We start from the raw sequence: 15,148 nt of genomic DNA, 5'->3' as shown, positions 1-15,148 counted from the left end.
TGACGTACGCAATAAAACTTCAGCCATTTACACAGGAGAGCAACGCCAAGTACGGACACCGATAAATATAGGAAAGCAACCTGGCGAAGTATGAGGTGTCAGTGATCACTGTTCCACCTGTCTTTGTAAACTTCATCGTCTTCGTGTTGGTCAGGTTTAGCGTCAGTCGGAAATCTAAAAGCCGGGCTAGAGGTTGGTGCACTTGGAACTTGTTCGACCCGTATATTAGAGAGTCACCTGCATACAAAATGACTCAAATATTCCCCTCGGTTCTCTTGTTTGATCAGCCATCAGAATCCTGCACGCAGGTTCTATGCAGCGGTTTACCTGAAATCCATGTTGCCCATTAGGATGGCGTGTATGTTTTCTAAATAATTGTTCACCGTCTAAGTTAGTAAGCCAAAGAGCAGCTTATAACAACCGATTTTCTTTGCTATTCAGCGCTATGATGATGGCGCGATTGGGTCACATTTTCTCTTAAGGATCACCAACAGGCCAGCACGTCTTTTCTGGCCTGACCATACTAATATGTAAACCCTGATTAAATAGTGCCGTTCACCACAATGTCGGAATGACAGGTATTTGAAACGCTTGTTGCAGACCCTATTTGGACCGGCAGCTTGCTCATTGCTTCGGCTCTCAAGGTCGCATGAATTCCCGTGCTGTAAAGTGTTGTTAAAGGTCATCGCATTACACTGAAATAATCTCTTTTCAGACTGCGACGGAAAAGGGTACTTCGTGTGGTACCGTATTTATTAATGCAAAAATTTTCTTTTGTGAGAACAGAAGAGGTAATCGATCACGTCACCGAGCTGCCGTGATGCCTTAACCACCTGTATGGTTGACGTTATGCATCGGTGATCAAGCAAGTCTTCAGCCGTTCAAAATACTGCTAACGTTGTGACGCATATGTTCCCAGACAGATCGTTCTTAAAAACGGAAGCTAGGCCGTAGAGCTCTGGTTATACTTCGGCCATAAATCTGGGGACTATCTGTATCCTTCGGGAAAAGCTGTAAGTTTAGTTAAATTACAACCCGTACTTTCGGAAGCTATACTATAGCCTAGAGGATCTACACCAAAGACTACGCATAGGTGTCAGTATTCACCACGTACAATACAGGCAAAACCTTGTGGGCACACTCCAGAAATTTATTTATATCTAGGCTTCGCCCCGGAGTTCGGCGTTTGACAGATTCTGCAAATGCAGTTTGTACAATGAGGTCTATCGCTTTCAGTATGAGAGCATGAATGCTTGCGCCCTCTAACAGTGAATGATTGTTACCCTGAAATTGTACTCTACAACTAGTTACGTTCGTCGCAAATATATCGATAACTGAATTTCTTGCATGTCCCAGACAAGTTGATGTCAAGATGGAATTGAATACCTAACCAAAGAGGGACCTAGCAGCCAAAAGGGCCGCAGTGCGGCTTGAGTTAGCCTGGTTCAATCGGGCGTTTAACTTGCTGGTGATGACCAGTAGTAGAGAAGCACAGCGAAAGTACAGCACTTCCAGTCTATTGGCGAGTATCTTTATTAGTAAGTAGTTTGAATCCAAATTAGCAGGCAAAACATAGGCTGATACAAGGTTTAGTTGCCGACCACGTAAAACAGTGATGTCTGCGACTTCGGCAAAAAAGAACGCCAAAACTGCAACGTCCTCAGAGTTCTACCGTGTAATCCTTAATGTCTCCTTAAAGTCTGACCTCGCTGCAAGCTCCATGACCGTCCTCTCGAGCGGCTGCAGTGATTTCAGTTGTTGCGTACTGGACCGCTCCTTCTATCATTAATGCTGTTTCACGCAGCTCTCGACAAGTGGGGCGGGTGAGACCTGGCGAAGTCCATCTGTCTGGCGTAATCGTTAACATAAATATAAGAGATTCAAAACTACTTACTCGCCATAATAATCTAGGTTTTGGCCAAAGCATACGTTTTTTTGAAATGACTAATACCAAAAACATCGACAGTGTTCTTGCCTCCAGATTGACTACATTATTGAGATAAATAATAATAAGAATATTTCAAATGTATTTCATGTTATATTTTATGCTCTTTTGACTACAAATGAGAATGTTTTTATTCAAGCAAACTGTTTAGTAAGTGTGTGTCTAACTTTGATGCACACGGCGTTTTTTCCTTCTTGTAATATACGAGTGCCTAATAGTGCGATTAATATTGGTCGCACTCAAATTATTTTTTTTTGTTTTTTTATTATAACGAGATTTGTAAAAGATGAAGAAATCGTAAACATTTCAAAATATGTATTAAACTAATATAGGAGTTAGATTTGTTTTCGCGGCTCAGTTGACTGAATGAAATTTTTATTCTGGATGGCCACAAATGGATAGTTCAAGCCTGTCTGCATTGTTTGCGAGCAATTAATTTCCAGAAATAAAACACGAAGCACTGGTTGTCACATAGAGCTTACTGAGAAATACCAATTACGTCCCGCTCCCAAATAAAATACTCCCAGCATGGCAACGGTTTATCTCAGTTGGCATTCTTTCAAATAATTAGTAATTAACCGAATTCGACATACAACAGTACTACATAAAATTCGAATTTCACTTATTCGGTTCCCTCCTGCAACAGAAATCTGATTATCCGGTAGACAATATGGCTGCGTTGACAGCATATAGATTTCGAAAAGTATTTTATAATACTGGCAAATGATATTCAGTATAACTAAATTGTATGATGCGGCATATTTTCAAAGCCAGTTTGATCCACAAGACTCTTTTTGTCTGAAATTTTTTACTTTATTGAAGCATAATGAAAATACGGGGCAAATTATAATTTATGCAGTTAGCTTCGGAGTCAGCAGCGAATTTAAATTTGATTGTATCGCCCAATTTCATATACCATATTTTGAATGCACCCACGGTCCTTCAAATAAATTATTGACAATGAAGAGGCACTGAAAGAAGCTTAATAAAAACAGGAGGATTCATTTTTTCATATAACATGTCGTCCTCTTGAATCATGCTAAATCCAGGGTATATATACACATAACTTCACCGATGACAGTCGCAACAGTGAATATTTGTATGGCAATAGTAAGTTAGCTAAACTTAGGTATTTTTATAGGCGCTTTGAACCACCTTTGTCGAAATTTTAGAGTTCGTTTTTTCGCTGTATTTGGACCAACTCAACTTCGAAGATCAGGGTGGCATCACCTAAAATGTTTAAAAGCGACATGTTAATCATGGTGGCAGGTTATATCAACGTGACTGATATATAGAGAAGCTTTACTTTTTTAGTTTTCATTGTTCTATAATTCAATTTAACAGGTCTGATTTAGAAGCAAAATTGGTATCCTTACTTCCCTGCCGCTTACACGAAGTTAGCCGAATTAATTACTGAAACATCCACCAGCGATTTTTCGTTAATCTGGTTAATATAACCTGCCTCAAGATTGGTCGTTCTTTAACAAGTTTTGTAAATGAGATAAAAATTATTTCTACACATTTGATGACATCGCAGGGACCGCGAGGTAGTCCCACGTTAAACAATGAAAAAAAATAAATAAAGTCAAACTATTATCTATCTTTAGATGAAACGTATAAAAATACCCACCAGGAATCGTTGGCGGTGCTCCCCCGTCACCATATCCCATTTCTGGCGGAATGACCAGTTTGCGTTTTTCTCCGACACACATTCTGCAAAATAGGTGAAGTCCAACGAATAAAGGACTAGAGTTTGTACAGAAATTAAGTAAGGCAAAGGTGTCTAGTTTTTTGTATGCATTCTATGAAGAGAACTTGTACATAACTTGAAATGAAAAAAAAATAAAGAAGTTCTTGCAACTGCATTATAAATAGTGATTTTTATTTTAAGGTAAAGATTAAGGTGTGGGAAACTAATATATCAGCCCCGCGTTTAATTGTGTCTATTTATTTCTCTCTTATACGTTACGTACGATTCGTCAAAGGTCACCTGATTTAAATACCTAAAAAAATTTACAGAAATATCGTTCCCTCGTTCACTTTAGTTAATCTACACAATTAGAATATTAGAATTTAGCAATTGCTACAAAACGACACGGTGCAATTCTCTATAAAAGTATCTATATACAATTTTAATATAAAATGCTCTTTTTAACAACAAAAAGCCCTTAGAATAGTAGATTTATCGAAAGCAAACAGCAAGCAACGTACCCTAATAGCCCCTGGTCCCATCCACGGATCACCTGACCACTACCGAGGGTAAAGCTTAACGGCTTACCGCGGTCATATGAACTGTCAAATTTCGTGCCATCCTCAAGGGTACCTGTAGAAGCATATTTCGTTACTGATGTTCATACTATACCCAAAATGACTTTCGAAAATTCGTATTATTACATCAATACAGTACCTTATTAGTATTATTGGCTTCTACGGAAACAATTCGGTCGGAACATGCCAAATAATTGTATACGTAGTATAGCAACTGGCGAAAACACGTAACGAGAAACAAACAAAATCGTATGCATTGAAAAGTTCTTAAATAAAACACAGCTTCGTGCTTAAAGGTTACGATCACAGCTATCTGCATGATTATGATTATTACTAGGACACAATTCGTTGTTTGTCGTTTATTGTACATAATGGGGCCAGTATATAAATTTGTGTTTATATTTAATATCAGTACTATCAAACAAGCTGTTATTCCAATTTACCAGTATAATGCATGAAGAGCATATCGCCTGCCTTCGACTTCTGTTCGCAACTTTTCGGTCGTTTTTTTATGCCGATTTGTAGCTTTTTTTCATCACCGGCACTAACGGCAGCCACCAGCAATACGACTAAAATAAACAAAATTATTTATATATACAATTCTTATCATGCTATTTAAAATCACCGCGTTAACCTTAAATATCTTTAAAAAATGTTGGCAAAGCTCAAATGAAGGATCATCGAAAAGATCTTGTCTTAATAATGTATAATTGGCAAATGAATCTATAACACCTCGGCTTGTTTTTGATCAATTATCAAACCATGTAAACAATATTCCTATGGAACCGCAAAAAGTACTTTATGTACAATAAAAAAAAATAGGCAACTATTCCAACTTAGAAAAATGTTGCCAAATCCTAATTACAAGCTAAGCCAGAGATATGCTGCGTCGGTATGTGGCTAAAAGTAAGCATTTTTTTATGCAAGCATCTCGGCCGTCCAAGTTTAAAGTTCCTTGGAAAAGTTTAAGTAGTCTTCGCCGGTTTTACTAATTTTATGGTAGCTTAACCAATTCACATAGCTTATTTAAAGAAAATAGTGTTCATAATAATGGTAGATTTATTGGACCGTTACAAAATAGAAATAAAATAAATACCAAATAATGTACTCCATAAACTCTACGATATCATTAATTTACGTTAAATAGTTAAAATATCTGGCCACGTAAAGCATATTACTAAATATATATTGAGGAATTAGTATACACCAACATTATAATTTTCCTTAGGTATTGCCTATACGAAACTATACGGATAACTGTTCTGTTATAATTTACAATATGAAATACCTTTACATTAACCAAGCATAGTCGGTATCTTTCACTACTAAGTACACTTTGTGTCAAAGCTAGCAGTGAACATCTTGAGAGCACCGACGGTGAAAATGAAAGAACTTCTAGATGGCATCTGTATCAGTAACACTTTTATGAGTGACGAAGATACTCTTCCAAAAGTGTTCAGTCGAAAATACGAATACCAAACAATAATGTAATATAAGCTTTCGGGAAGTGTTTTTCTGATTTAAAAAAAAACTGACTTTCGCCCTTGTGATAGCGCATTTATTTTTCATTCAGTTTCACAAAGCGCCGACTGAGCCTTATTATGACAATATATTTTGACCATCACGCTACTGCCTGTTTTACAACTCGACGCTTCGAAGCTTCTACTTCTGGTGTCGAGTGAGAATATGATATAAAGAAGTGTCTGCAAACAGTTTGTCTCTTTCAGAGTGTGCCATTTCTGAAAAACAAATACCGCTCAAAACATACATTAGGCGCACAATGATATATTTTTTAATTTTGTAGGATTATGGTTAGGACAAACATACACACCGAAAAACGCCAGAGTCTTCAGCAATTCCATCATATATGATACACCTAGCCAGAATACCAGCGTAGGCCAGCTGTCGAACTGATCTGTTTCCTTTGATTTAAAAACAAGCACAAAGCAGACGATCAAAGATCTTTGGGGAAATCGTACAGCTTTATATTATCCCATATTCGTGGTTATTATAAGTAAACACCCATGTACTACCTCCATCTAATGTATTTTAATAGTGGATTATTTTTCAATATATGTTGGCTTTAGTTTTTTTAGAAAATAGCTTGTCATCTTATTTTAGGAAAGGGCAAACTTCGAACAATAACAAGCCTGTTGTCATATGTTTCGGAGGAATGTGCGCGAACAAAATAAGCTGATTAGACTATATCAGGATCACAAAAATCGTAATAAAAGGTGGCAGAAATATGTATACAACATTCATACTAGTTAAATAAAGTGTTATCCAGCGTTCAAGTACTAATACACTGACAGATCTGAAGCGAAAATATGAACTTCGTTGAGAAGACGATCAGATACGCACCGCATGCATTTCGTCATCTACGAGGTTATATGTGCGTGTTCAAACCGGCTGACAAGGGTTTAAGCTGGCTATGCGGAATCCTTAAGTCGCAAATATGTGAAGGTATGGTAATTGAGAATTATGAGATAGTATTGCGAGATAATGTTCTAGACAACAACTGAACAATTGTAGGGTAATTGCAGTCATAAAGATAACAGACTATGTAGCGGAAATAGTAATGTATCACAACACTATGTGGCTGTTCATTTTTTGGGATCTATTATAATAGAATCATTATATTAGTAGAACGTGTAGGTTTAAATAAAAAAAATAATAAAACTAAGACTCTGTGCTGAAAGAAGCTATTTAATTTTTTATGGTTTATTTTAATTGTAATGAATATATGTATTCCTTAGCATATTTTTATAGTAAACCTTATGTGACGTTCCTTTGCGTTATATTAAAGTAGCTTGATTTCTATCATTGATTATTTTAGTGTAACAGTAAGTAACTAAAGTAACAAGACAATTGTGCCAAACAAATGCGTACTTTCTTTGTATCAAAAGATGTGTTTAACTGGACTCAATAAAATAAACCTGATTTTGAAATTGTTTTAGTACATTAAAGTATATTATTTTGGATGTCATTTTTAGGGTTGAACGCCTTAGAACAACGGCCAGTGAAAACAGACGTCAAAATCATCGGAACTTTAAAAAAAAAAAATCTTGAAGTAATCCTACATCCTTCGTATTCTGATAGCATTCTGGCAGTAGGTCCAAGATACCAACCGTACGTACATTAAATTATATTATTCAAACGTTTTATGTTGTATTGTCTTGAACGATCGGATACAAGATTACGCGTGGTAAACAAATCAGCCAAAAAATACATATCATTCCTTTTCTAGTTTTTTTTCCGTTATATTATTCCATTCCAGGCAAGATATCCGTTTGGAAGTCGTATATTCAACGCTCTGGGCTGCAAGTGGTGTAACTTTAGTGGCTGTTTTTCCTAGCAAAAGAGACGTAGCGATGCTTCGTTCTTGCAATCTGGTTAGTTTTTATGATGTTGAATATAACGTGATTCTAATTACGGAAAGTGTTGAGCCAATTAAGTTGTTATACTCCATATGACTGAACGTATTCATATTCTAAAGTTCGTATTTATAAATTGTAAAAGTAAAAAATAAAAATATTTTAAAACAATACGTTATTATCAAATGTGTAAATACAGTACAAGGTATCGAAAAATCGTTCTGCACATATATAGGAACAAATACGCACCTGTGTTTCGTAGGATAATAATCATGTATCATATTTACTTTTCGTCTATGCGTTTTACATTGATTCGTTCATCGTCTTGCGGCTAGATTCGTACATATCACGTGGATTGCTTGCTTGGTCTGTCAACGGAAACTGGACGAGTCGATGGAAAAGTGATTGATCGGAGTAAATATCAGCACGTCACGGCAGCACTCATAGAAAGAGTTCTCAATTCTATCCAAGGCGCTTATCAGGTACAGTTTAATTATTTCAGTCATGATTGTCAGTTATGGTCAGCCGTGGTTCAGGCACGTATAATTAGGCTCAGACTATGAAGGTTTTTGGATCTTATTGAGTATTTTTGAATAATACAATTTACGAAAATCGATCAACTGAGGTCGTAACTATTGTTTTTACCATGATAAAGTTATTATCGATGAAGCTATTCTGCTGTATGACTGGTGAAGCTCTGATTCGCTTCAGGAAACAAATGCCGTAGTAGGCTATACAACATTGTTATCTCATCGCATGATGAAGGTGACATGTATGTGCATCTGATAATGATTTGTGAACAACTGGATATTTCCTTGAATAAAAGACCTGTTTAGGACACTTCGTTCAAATATATCCAACTTGTTAGCTCTTCGTATTTTTGTCAAACTATCATTTGTACTATGATAATTGTTATTTTTATGTTGTTGACAGAAAAATGCATTTTTGTACGCCGGTGTGGAGCCGGATTCTGAGGACGCGTACAAGCTTATGTGCAATGGCTTAGTTCGACCGGACAAGTCTGGCTCTCCTCCCCTCATTTATTCTATACGATGTATAGATTTGCAGCCACCGAAATTTACTCTTGGTAAATATATCTTACTTCTACGCGTAGATTGGTGTGTCAGCCGTGCTAATCTAATTATCGTTCCTCTAATTTCAAAAACACCTATGATTGAAGAGAAAATATGCAAAGGAATATTGGCTGTTCCTACCCCGGTATTAATACAACATTTGGCGTCCGCCAAATTCAAATCTATTAATCCGGGCTTATTCTTTGTTACAGTGCTGACCATTAAGCTTCTCTTTCAGCAACCTTGTACATAATTGCTAACCCAACTACCTTTCGTATTCAGTTGAAGTTAGCGCTTTCGTGCTGGCTCACGATTTACTCACTTATGATGTTTTCAACGTAGAATTGCAGTTGATAAACGAATCAGATGAGTTTCTCTGTCATCTGGTCCGTGACATCGGTGGTAAACTTCGTGCCACCGCAGCTGCCGAAAGGTTTAGGCTTATGAGGTACGTTTTAGTATTGGACAGTAAGAAAACCCTCGTAATATTTTTCTTCGTAATTTTGCAAGGAAAAAATAATCAGTAATTATGGATATCACCAAAATTCTAAACACTGAAGTTTGCGAGCAGCGGTCAAATGTTCTGTACCGTAATCGACAACATATCACAGTAATTCTGTTATATTAAGACAGACAAAAATGCTCAAGTACACCTTAAAATCCGAGTACCATTTAAACAACGGAGACATACACCATTGCTTGCGTTTTTGTCTTCAATTTATCATAGTTTATTAGCATCCTCGAGCGTTTTGTTTTTTAGATGCTGCAAAACCCCATCAGAGGAGTGTATAATGGCATTTTGTGTATTTGACTGCCCATACGAAAGTCACATATATAAGTCGTAGAAAAAAAAAACCATAAAATTGGCTTTCTTAAATATATTATTATAAAAAAAGCTATCGAGTAAAGTCTGTAGCTTACGCGTAACATTGATTGGATGGTGAGTAAGCTTCTTAATTTAGTGTCAATTTATTTAATAGAGTAGAGTAATTCACATGTTTGAAGCTTCTGTTCCGTACCCAGACACGAAATAAACACTGAGTTCATTTCTTTGTACGTGCACAGGTTCGGGCCTTTTACAGCAAATATGGCATTACTCCAACGCAGCTGGCGTCTAAATGAAATACTGCAGAATATTCAGGAAACTAATCGGCGCCTAGACGAGCTGCGCTACTCAGACCTACTGGGACAGCGGACTCCGGGCCAGAGTATCCTCAGGGTTGTGCACGAATAATCGTGCGGGCCGCTTGCTTACAAGGCATTTAATTAGCGTCGTGGTTTTGTTTTTATTTTAATGAGAAAAAAGGTGTATAATTGTGTAAATAACTTAATACAGTTGCATTTATACCGTTTAACGCGTATTAATTTATCTTGATCGATATCTGGTAATATAGTTTGTCGAATGTAGGTAAAATAGCAATAATTAATTACACAAAGCTTTTTAGATTTTGAAAATTTAATGCCATATTATTTGATTTTAGTACAACTGTTTGAGTAACCACAATTGGCATACTTGGTTTGATGCGATGTTGCTTCGGACGGAAGTAGCAGTTCGTGTTAAATGAAAGCACAAATGAGAATAACAATGAAATAATTACTATATATATATAACTACTATTACATTAGTTGCGTGTTCTTTCTCGAAAGTATGGTATAATTGTGCTTAAGTCATAAGACATATTGTTACTCTTTAAAAATGAGGGTGTGACAGACAGTTGATTTCAAAGTCTTAGGCCTAGGAATTTGACGTCATTAAAAAATTGTGAATAAGCCATAGGCAAACTATTTAGAAACTATGTTATATAATAGTAAGGTCTGGACATTTGGTTCTGAGTCGATGAAGGTTTGCGTTAAAAACACTAGAAACATTACCATGATTTTCGTCTTTTTTATTACTACTATTATCGTTATAAAGAGACCATAATTAGGTTTTCTAGATTTAGATTAAGTCGTTTATATTCTCTGAGCCATTTGTATCTTCTTTAAGTATTGTCTAGTAGTGCCGCAGGCAGTTCCAGTCTATCTAAGAAATACACTCACGCCATTACATCGCTTCTCTTGACAGCATCTTTTGTTTGCAGACCGCTTTGCTATTTATATTCTTCATATTTCTTTATATTTTCCATGCTGATTGCATGAGGTATTAGTTCATCACCTTATCAGATAATTCAATTACGTGGGCTATAAGTAATCAATTTTTAAAGTTCGCGGATTCAAATTCACATGTCGGATTGGCTCAAAAATAAGCGTAAATTAGTGAACGTTACCGGACAGGTTTGCGAGCTTTTCGCGATGTTCAATGACCGACTCTGCCTTTCCTATGTAGTTTGGAACTAGGGTGCGTGCAAACATGACATTCTACATGAGGCACTTCCCAGGCTTAGAGGGAACCACGATTGTGATATTTGTTTGTTTTCTATAATATTATGAAACAACTAGAATAGTTACTTTTTAACAATAATTATTAAGTGTTTATCATTATTCATCTGTTAGAAACATTACTAGTAATATTGCTAAACATACGCTATAACACGTCGATTGGCTTGTCGGTTGCGTAACGTTGGATACCATAATTTTCCGACGAGTGTGCGAATCAGCGATATAAACAGCATTTTTTTTGAAGTGGTTTCAAGTAAGGAAATCTGGGACCCAATTTAGAGTACCGTTTGTAGAACATTTATTCTGTACTTAGAGGCTGTGTGTAGCTAGGCACTGCAGACTCGAGCACCGAGAAAAATATTTTTCCTGATATACACTAGACAGTATGTTATACACTACATTCTATATAGATGAAATAAAGAGAGGTTTCTAATGTAAAGGCAAATTTAGGTTTTAAGAATGCTACGTTAAAACATCGAAAGCTTAATCTTGTATTGCCTACTTGGAGTGCACAGGTCAGACTTTCCGTTATCTAGCATTGCCATAAAAATTACACCAAGCACATATTTTTGAGTGATCTAATGTGCTGGACTTGTCAGTTATTCTCTTAATGGAGTCAAAATATACAACCTATATTTCATAAGATCGAAAACATTCACATTTTTCATTTTTTCCGGGATTGTTTTTATAGAAAGGGAGAACGCCTTGTTTGTGAAGACCGCAATGGGTTTTGTTTCAGTCAGTTAGATTGTTAGATCTTTTAGAAATATTTAACGGTTACATAGATGACTGACGAAAAGCTTTAAAAAATCCTACGAAGATTATGGATTTTACAACAAAAGTCAAGATTCTATAACAAAGCTTTAAAAAATATCATGAAATATGTAAGGCGAACGAATTGAAAATAAAGGGCTATAGAAAAAGCGTGTACGTTACATGTAGGATTTTCAGAGCATTACCTAAACTTCTGGGAAATTAACTTGATTGTGTATATTCGTTATCCATTCTATAAATATGCTTTCGAGTGTTTAGTCACAAAACATAAAAGCTAGGGAAACATTCCAGAAAGGTATATCTCATGGGATGTCAAATTTTGTTAAAACCGCACTGGTCATTCAATATTTTAATTAGATTCAATAGTTTTCTCTATGGCTGGGTAAAGCTTTGAATACTGTGTAGTTTTGACAATCATAGAGGAAATAATTATCTTACCTTACGTAGCGTGTTTGACAAATAATATATTGCATGCTTTGGGCTATCCGAATTTGCTTTGCCTAATTGTTTTTTGATTGTTCTGTTTAATTTTTTTTAATGAAAATATTTTAAATTTTATATTATTTTTTCTAATGGAAGACCTGTTTCGGTTCTATAATTGAAACTTAAAACGTAAGGATGAAATTACGGATAAGGCACCTACGAGTTGCATAACGAATTCAATTATTATACTTTGCTTTGTAAGTATTATGTTAATACTTGGACATTCCAAGCTCCTTGAAACGTCTGATAAACCCAGGGTCTTGGTATTACGTTAAGCTTCAATGACTTTTTTTAGTGACTCAACTGTCTGTAAAAGGTTTTAACACGAAGCAGTTTTGCTGACTTATCCGGTAGATTCAAATGGTGATTTAGGTTTGTACTGAAATGATAAACGCTGGTGGTAAATGTGAGCTGCTCTGGTACTGCGGTCGAAAGCCCATTAGTTATTATCTTTGGGGGGGGAATGGCTTTTTGCACCGGATTCGTTCATGCATTTTTCCAAAAATAAGCACAAAATATCTTTTTGAGTAACGTAAGAAAAATTGAATCAAAAATCAGAAAAGAAAATATTTTCTGAGCGCGTAGCTCTTTTTGTTGGTTTTTCTGCTCCAGTCCCTAAAGACCATTTAGGACGAATCTTAATTTCAAAGTTTTCAGTCTTTCTGAAAACAACTGTAACCCATGCAAACTAGGCTTTATAACGTTATAGTTACTATCTATGCAGTTTAATCCATAGAACCAATTCCATATTTGGTACCATTTTTGAAGTGAAACCGTGTGCAGGTTCGTTATCCGTCTCCATATTTGCCTCCATAAAAACATAAAACGGACTTCAATCATCGCACTTGCTCTCACTGTTGAATCCTTTTTTGCATCTCTTGTTTGTTCTCGGTAGAGGTTCCCAGCATGGCATCCTCGCGATAGCTTAACGTAGCTGGGTAACGTGTTTGCCTGCTAATGACACACTTCCGTATGATACTGAAAACTAGTCGTCTGATGAAAGGACTAAGGGTGATCTTGGGCATAACATTCGAAATATAAAGAGGTACTCAGCATTCCCTTGAATCGTATGGTAATTTGTCTGAGTATGTATTTTCGCTTCAAGTAAGTTTTCGAGTGAAAGTTCTAACGAAGCTCAAATACTGTTTGTGTGAGAGCTTCCTGCGTGTCCTTGAAACACATTACAGTCATGCCATAGTCAAAGTACTGGTCATAAGAGCGCTTGTATAGTAAAGCTAGTGCTAAGTAAAACAGAAATCATCCAAATGCGTCTTCTCCTGATTCCTGAATGAACGAGGTTGTGTAGTGTCAGCGATAACAACGTGCTCCGTGTATGCTATCGCTGTTATCGCTCCATTGAAATTTTTTCTAAGGTTCTGCTCAAGTTATTTTTTATTCAATTGGACACCTATGCAATGTGGTATAAGTTTTTTAAAATGCTTCGCTTTAGAGGCATAACCTCACACTTTGTCTTTCGGAGGAAGCTCAGCTGAATACTCTTTCATCGAATCCGCCAATGTCGGCAATGACACTTTGATTGTCTTTAGTTTGCAGCTTTTGCTCCTTCTTTCCCATAAGCGACATATCATCAACAAACGATCGCGCATCTACCACCTTTTTTACTGTAATTAGCGGCACCTTTTTCCGTGACCCTCTCACTGGCTTGATATGGAATATTGCATGTGGGCGAAATTTTTTATGACCTTCTCGTTGAAGTTCTTTATCCATTTTCGCGAACGACACATCCTTAAAACTTGTGCTGATGAAAAAAAATATTGACTTTTTTTACTACTACACCAGAGAGCCCACATGTCTTGCTCGACTCCTTCATTTCTTTTTCAAGGTGCTCTGGTTCAGAACATAGGCTTTGTTCGTTCTATTCGTAGATACAATTCCGCCTACTCTCGTTGCCACTACCACAGGTCCTCAACTATCTCTCTTGGCTTCCTCAACACGTTGACTTACTTCTTGCGTCGTTAAGCTCTTTGCGTGCCTTGACTACCTCAGTACGCTTGTTTAAGTATTCTGGCAGTGAGTGGGCAGCAGACTGAACGTCTGCTGGTTCGTTGGTGGCAATCTTTATAGAATCCTATCATAACTTATATCACCTCGACATAACATATATCACCTCGACCTGAGGTTCATTGATTAAGACTGTTTATTCACATTTAGATTTAGAACTTCAATAACAAACGGTTTTGACCGAGGTACAAACGTCACTCAAAGTCGAATCCAGCTCCATTTGAAAAACTAGGCATTTTAAATATAAGTAGGTAGTCATTTGTACGTCTTTTCTTTGACCATGGTAAAGGGACCGTTTGACATGTGCCCCTTAGCTACAACGACAAGTACGAAATTTTGGCCGCTGCTATAAGAAGGATTAATGTATACAGCAGTGTCAAAGCTGAGATGATGGAGGTCCTTTGTATAGAAAATTTAGGGTTTGTATTGAACGACTTAGTAGACGAAGCCTAATTCAAAGCGCAGATTGTATAGCACCTGATACGTATAACCCCGATTTATGTCCAATTTCCTATCCATCGTACGGAAGCGCCAAGTAAAGAAATAAAAGAATAAAGGAGGCGGGTGAACCTATTCTTTTCAGGTAAACGGTCTACGTACTGTAAAGGCGAAGGAAAAGACTTAAATTTACCCAAAATTTCAACGAACCCTTGCGCGTAGAAAGAAATGAAGCTGATGGGTCATTACAAGTCACCCTTTGTTTATACCGTTACATCTACAGCTGGCCCGTTTGTTGTTACCCAAAGATAGAAGAGTTCAGCCTTTGCTACACGAAATTTATAGAGAATAATATTCTATTCTTCACATTTATACATTAGAATTCAGGCTTA

General features: G+C 36.6%; 2 protein-coding genes across 5 annotated transcripts; one reads left to right on the top strand and one right to left on the bottom strand.

Moving 5' to 3' along the window:
• Window positions 1-1,501: 1,501 nt before the first annotated feature.
• LOC111264539 (peptidyl-prolyl cis-trans isomerase FKBP2) lies at window positions 1,502-6,195 on the bottom strand. 3 transcript variants are annotated; one of them, XM_022840531.2, is made up of 6 exons: window positions 6,045-6,195; window positions 4,657-4,782; window positions 4,157-4,268; window positions 3,576-3,658; window positions 3,101-3,175; window positions 1,502-1,848 (listed from the first exon to the last, which is right to left on the bottom strand). In XM_022840531.2, exons 1-5 carry the CDS (start codon window positions 6,076-6,078, stop codon window positions 3,114-3,116), a joined length of 417 nt encoding a protein of 138 aa, XP_022696266.1. In that variant the 5' UTR covers window positions 6,079-6,195; the 3' UTR covers window positions 1,502-1,848; window positions 3,101-3,113. The 3 variants fall into 3 exon arrangements, with proteins under 3 accessions (XP_022696266.1, XP_022696265.1, XP_022696264.1); XM_022840530.2 differs by having other exon boundaries at window positions 1,502-1,844; XM_022840529.2 differs by lacking the exon at window positions 1,502-1,848 and having other exon boundaries at window positions 2,923-3,175.
• Window positions 6,196-6,345: 150 nt separating this feature from the next.
• LOC111264538 (pseudouridylate synthase TRUB2, mitochondrial) lies at window positions 6,346-10,015 on the top strand. 2 transcript variants are annotated; one of them, XM_022840526.2, is made up of 7 exons: window positions 6,351-6,676; window positions 7,207-7,342; window positions 7,491-7,605; window positions 7,923-8,069; window positions 8,521-8,674; window positions 9,003-9,108; window positions 9,726-10,015. In XM_022840526.2, the coding sequence occupies exons 1-7, from the start codon at window positions 6,541-6,543 to the stop codon at window positions 9,892-9,894; spliced, it is 963 nt and encodes a 320-aa protein (XP_022696261.1). In that variant the 5' UTR covers window positions 6,351-6,540; the 3' UTR covers window positions 9,895-10,015. The 2 variants fall into 2 exon arrangements, with proteins under 2 accessions (XP_022696262.1, XP_022696261.1); XM_022840527.2 differs by lacking the exon at window positions 9,003-9,108 and having other exon boundaries at window positions 6,346-6,676.
• The last annotated feature ends 5,133 nt before the right edge of the window (window positions 10,016-15,148 follow it).

This window comes from Varroa jacobsoni, unplaced genomic scaffold (assembly GCF_002532875.2).
Source record: "Varroa jacobsoni isolate VJ856 unplaced genomic scaffold, vjacob_1.0 scaffold_871, whole genome shotgun sequence".
Classification (NCBI taxonomy): domain Eukaryota; kingdom Metazoa; phylum Arthropoda; class Arachnida; order Mesostigmata; family Varroidae; genus Varroa; species Varroa jacobsoni.
Note: the sequence above shows the minus strand (reverse complement) of the source record. Positions and strands in the feature narration are given on the sequence as shown.

What these genes read in the sequence shown, in the direction of transcription:
- LOC111264539 (XM_022840531.2), bottom strand. Translation starts at nt 6,078, where the DNA reads ATGATGGAATTGCTGAAGACTCTGGCGTTTTTCG. An exon ending in GAAGACTCTGGCGTTTTTCG is followed by an intron (nt 4,783 to 6,044) that starts GTGTGTATGTTT and finishes TGTTTATTTTAG; the next exon opens with TCGTATTGCTGGTGGCTGCC. An exon ending in GCTCTTCATGCATTATACTG is followed by an intron (nt 4,269 to 4,656) that starts GTAAATTGGAAT and finishes ATGCTTCTACAG; the next exon opens with GTACCCTTGAGGATGGCACG.
- LOC111264538 (XM_022840526.2), top strand. Translation starts at nt 6,541, where the DNA reads ATGAACTTCGTTGAGAAGACGATCAGATACGCACCGCATGCATTTCGT. An exon ending in GCCACCGAAATTTACTCTTG is followed by an intron (nt 8,675 to 9,002) that starts GTAAATATATCT and finishes TTTTCAACGTAG; the next exon opens with AATTGCAGTTGATAAACGAA. An exon ending in GAAAGGTTTAGGCTTATGAG is followed by an intron (nt 9,109 to 9,725) that starts GTACGTTTTAGT and finishes GTACGTGCACAG; the next exon opens with GTTCGGGCCTTTTACAGCAA.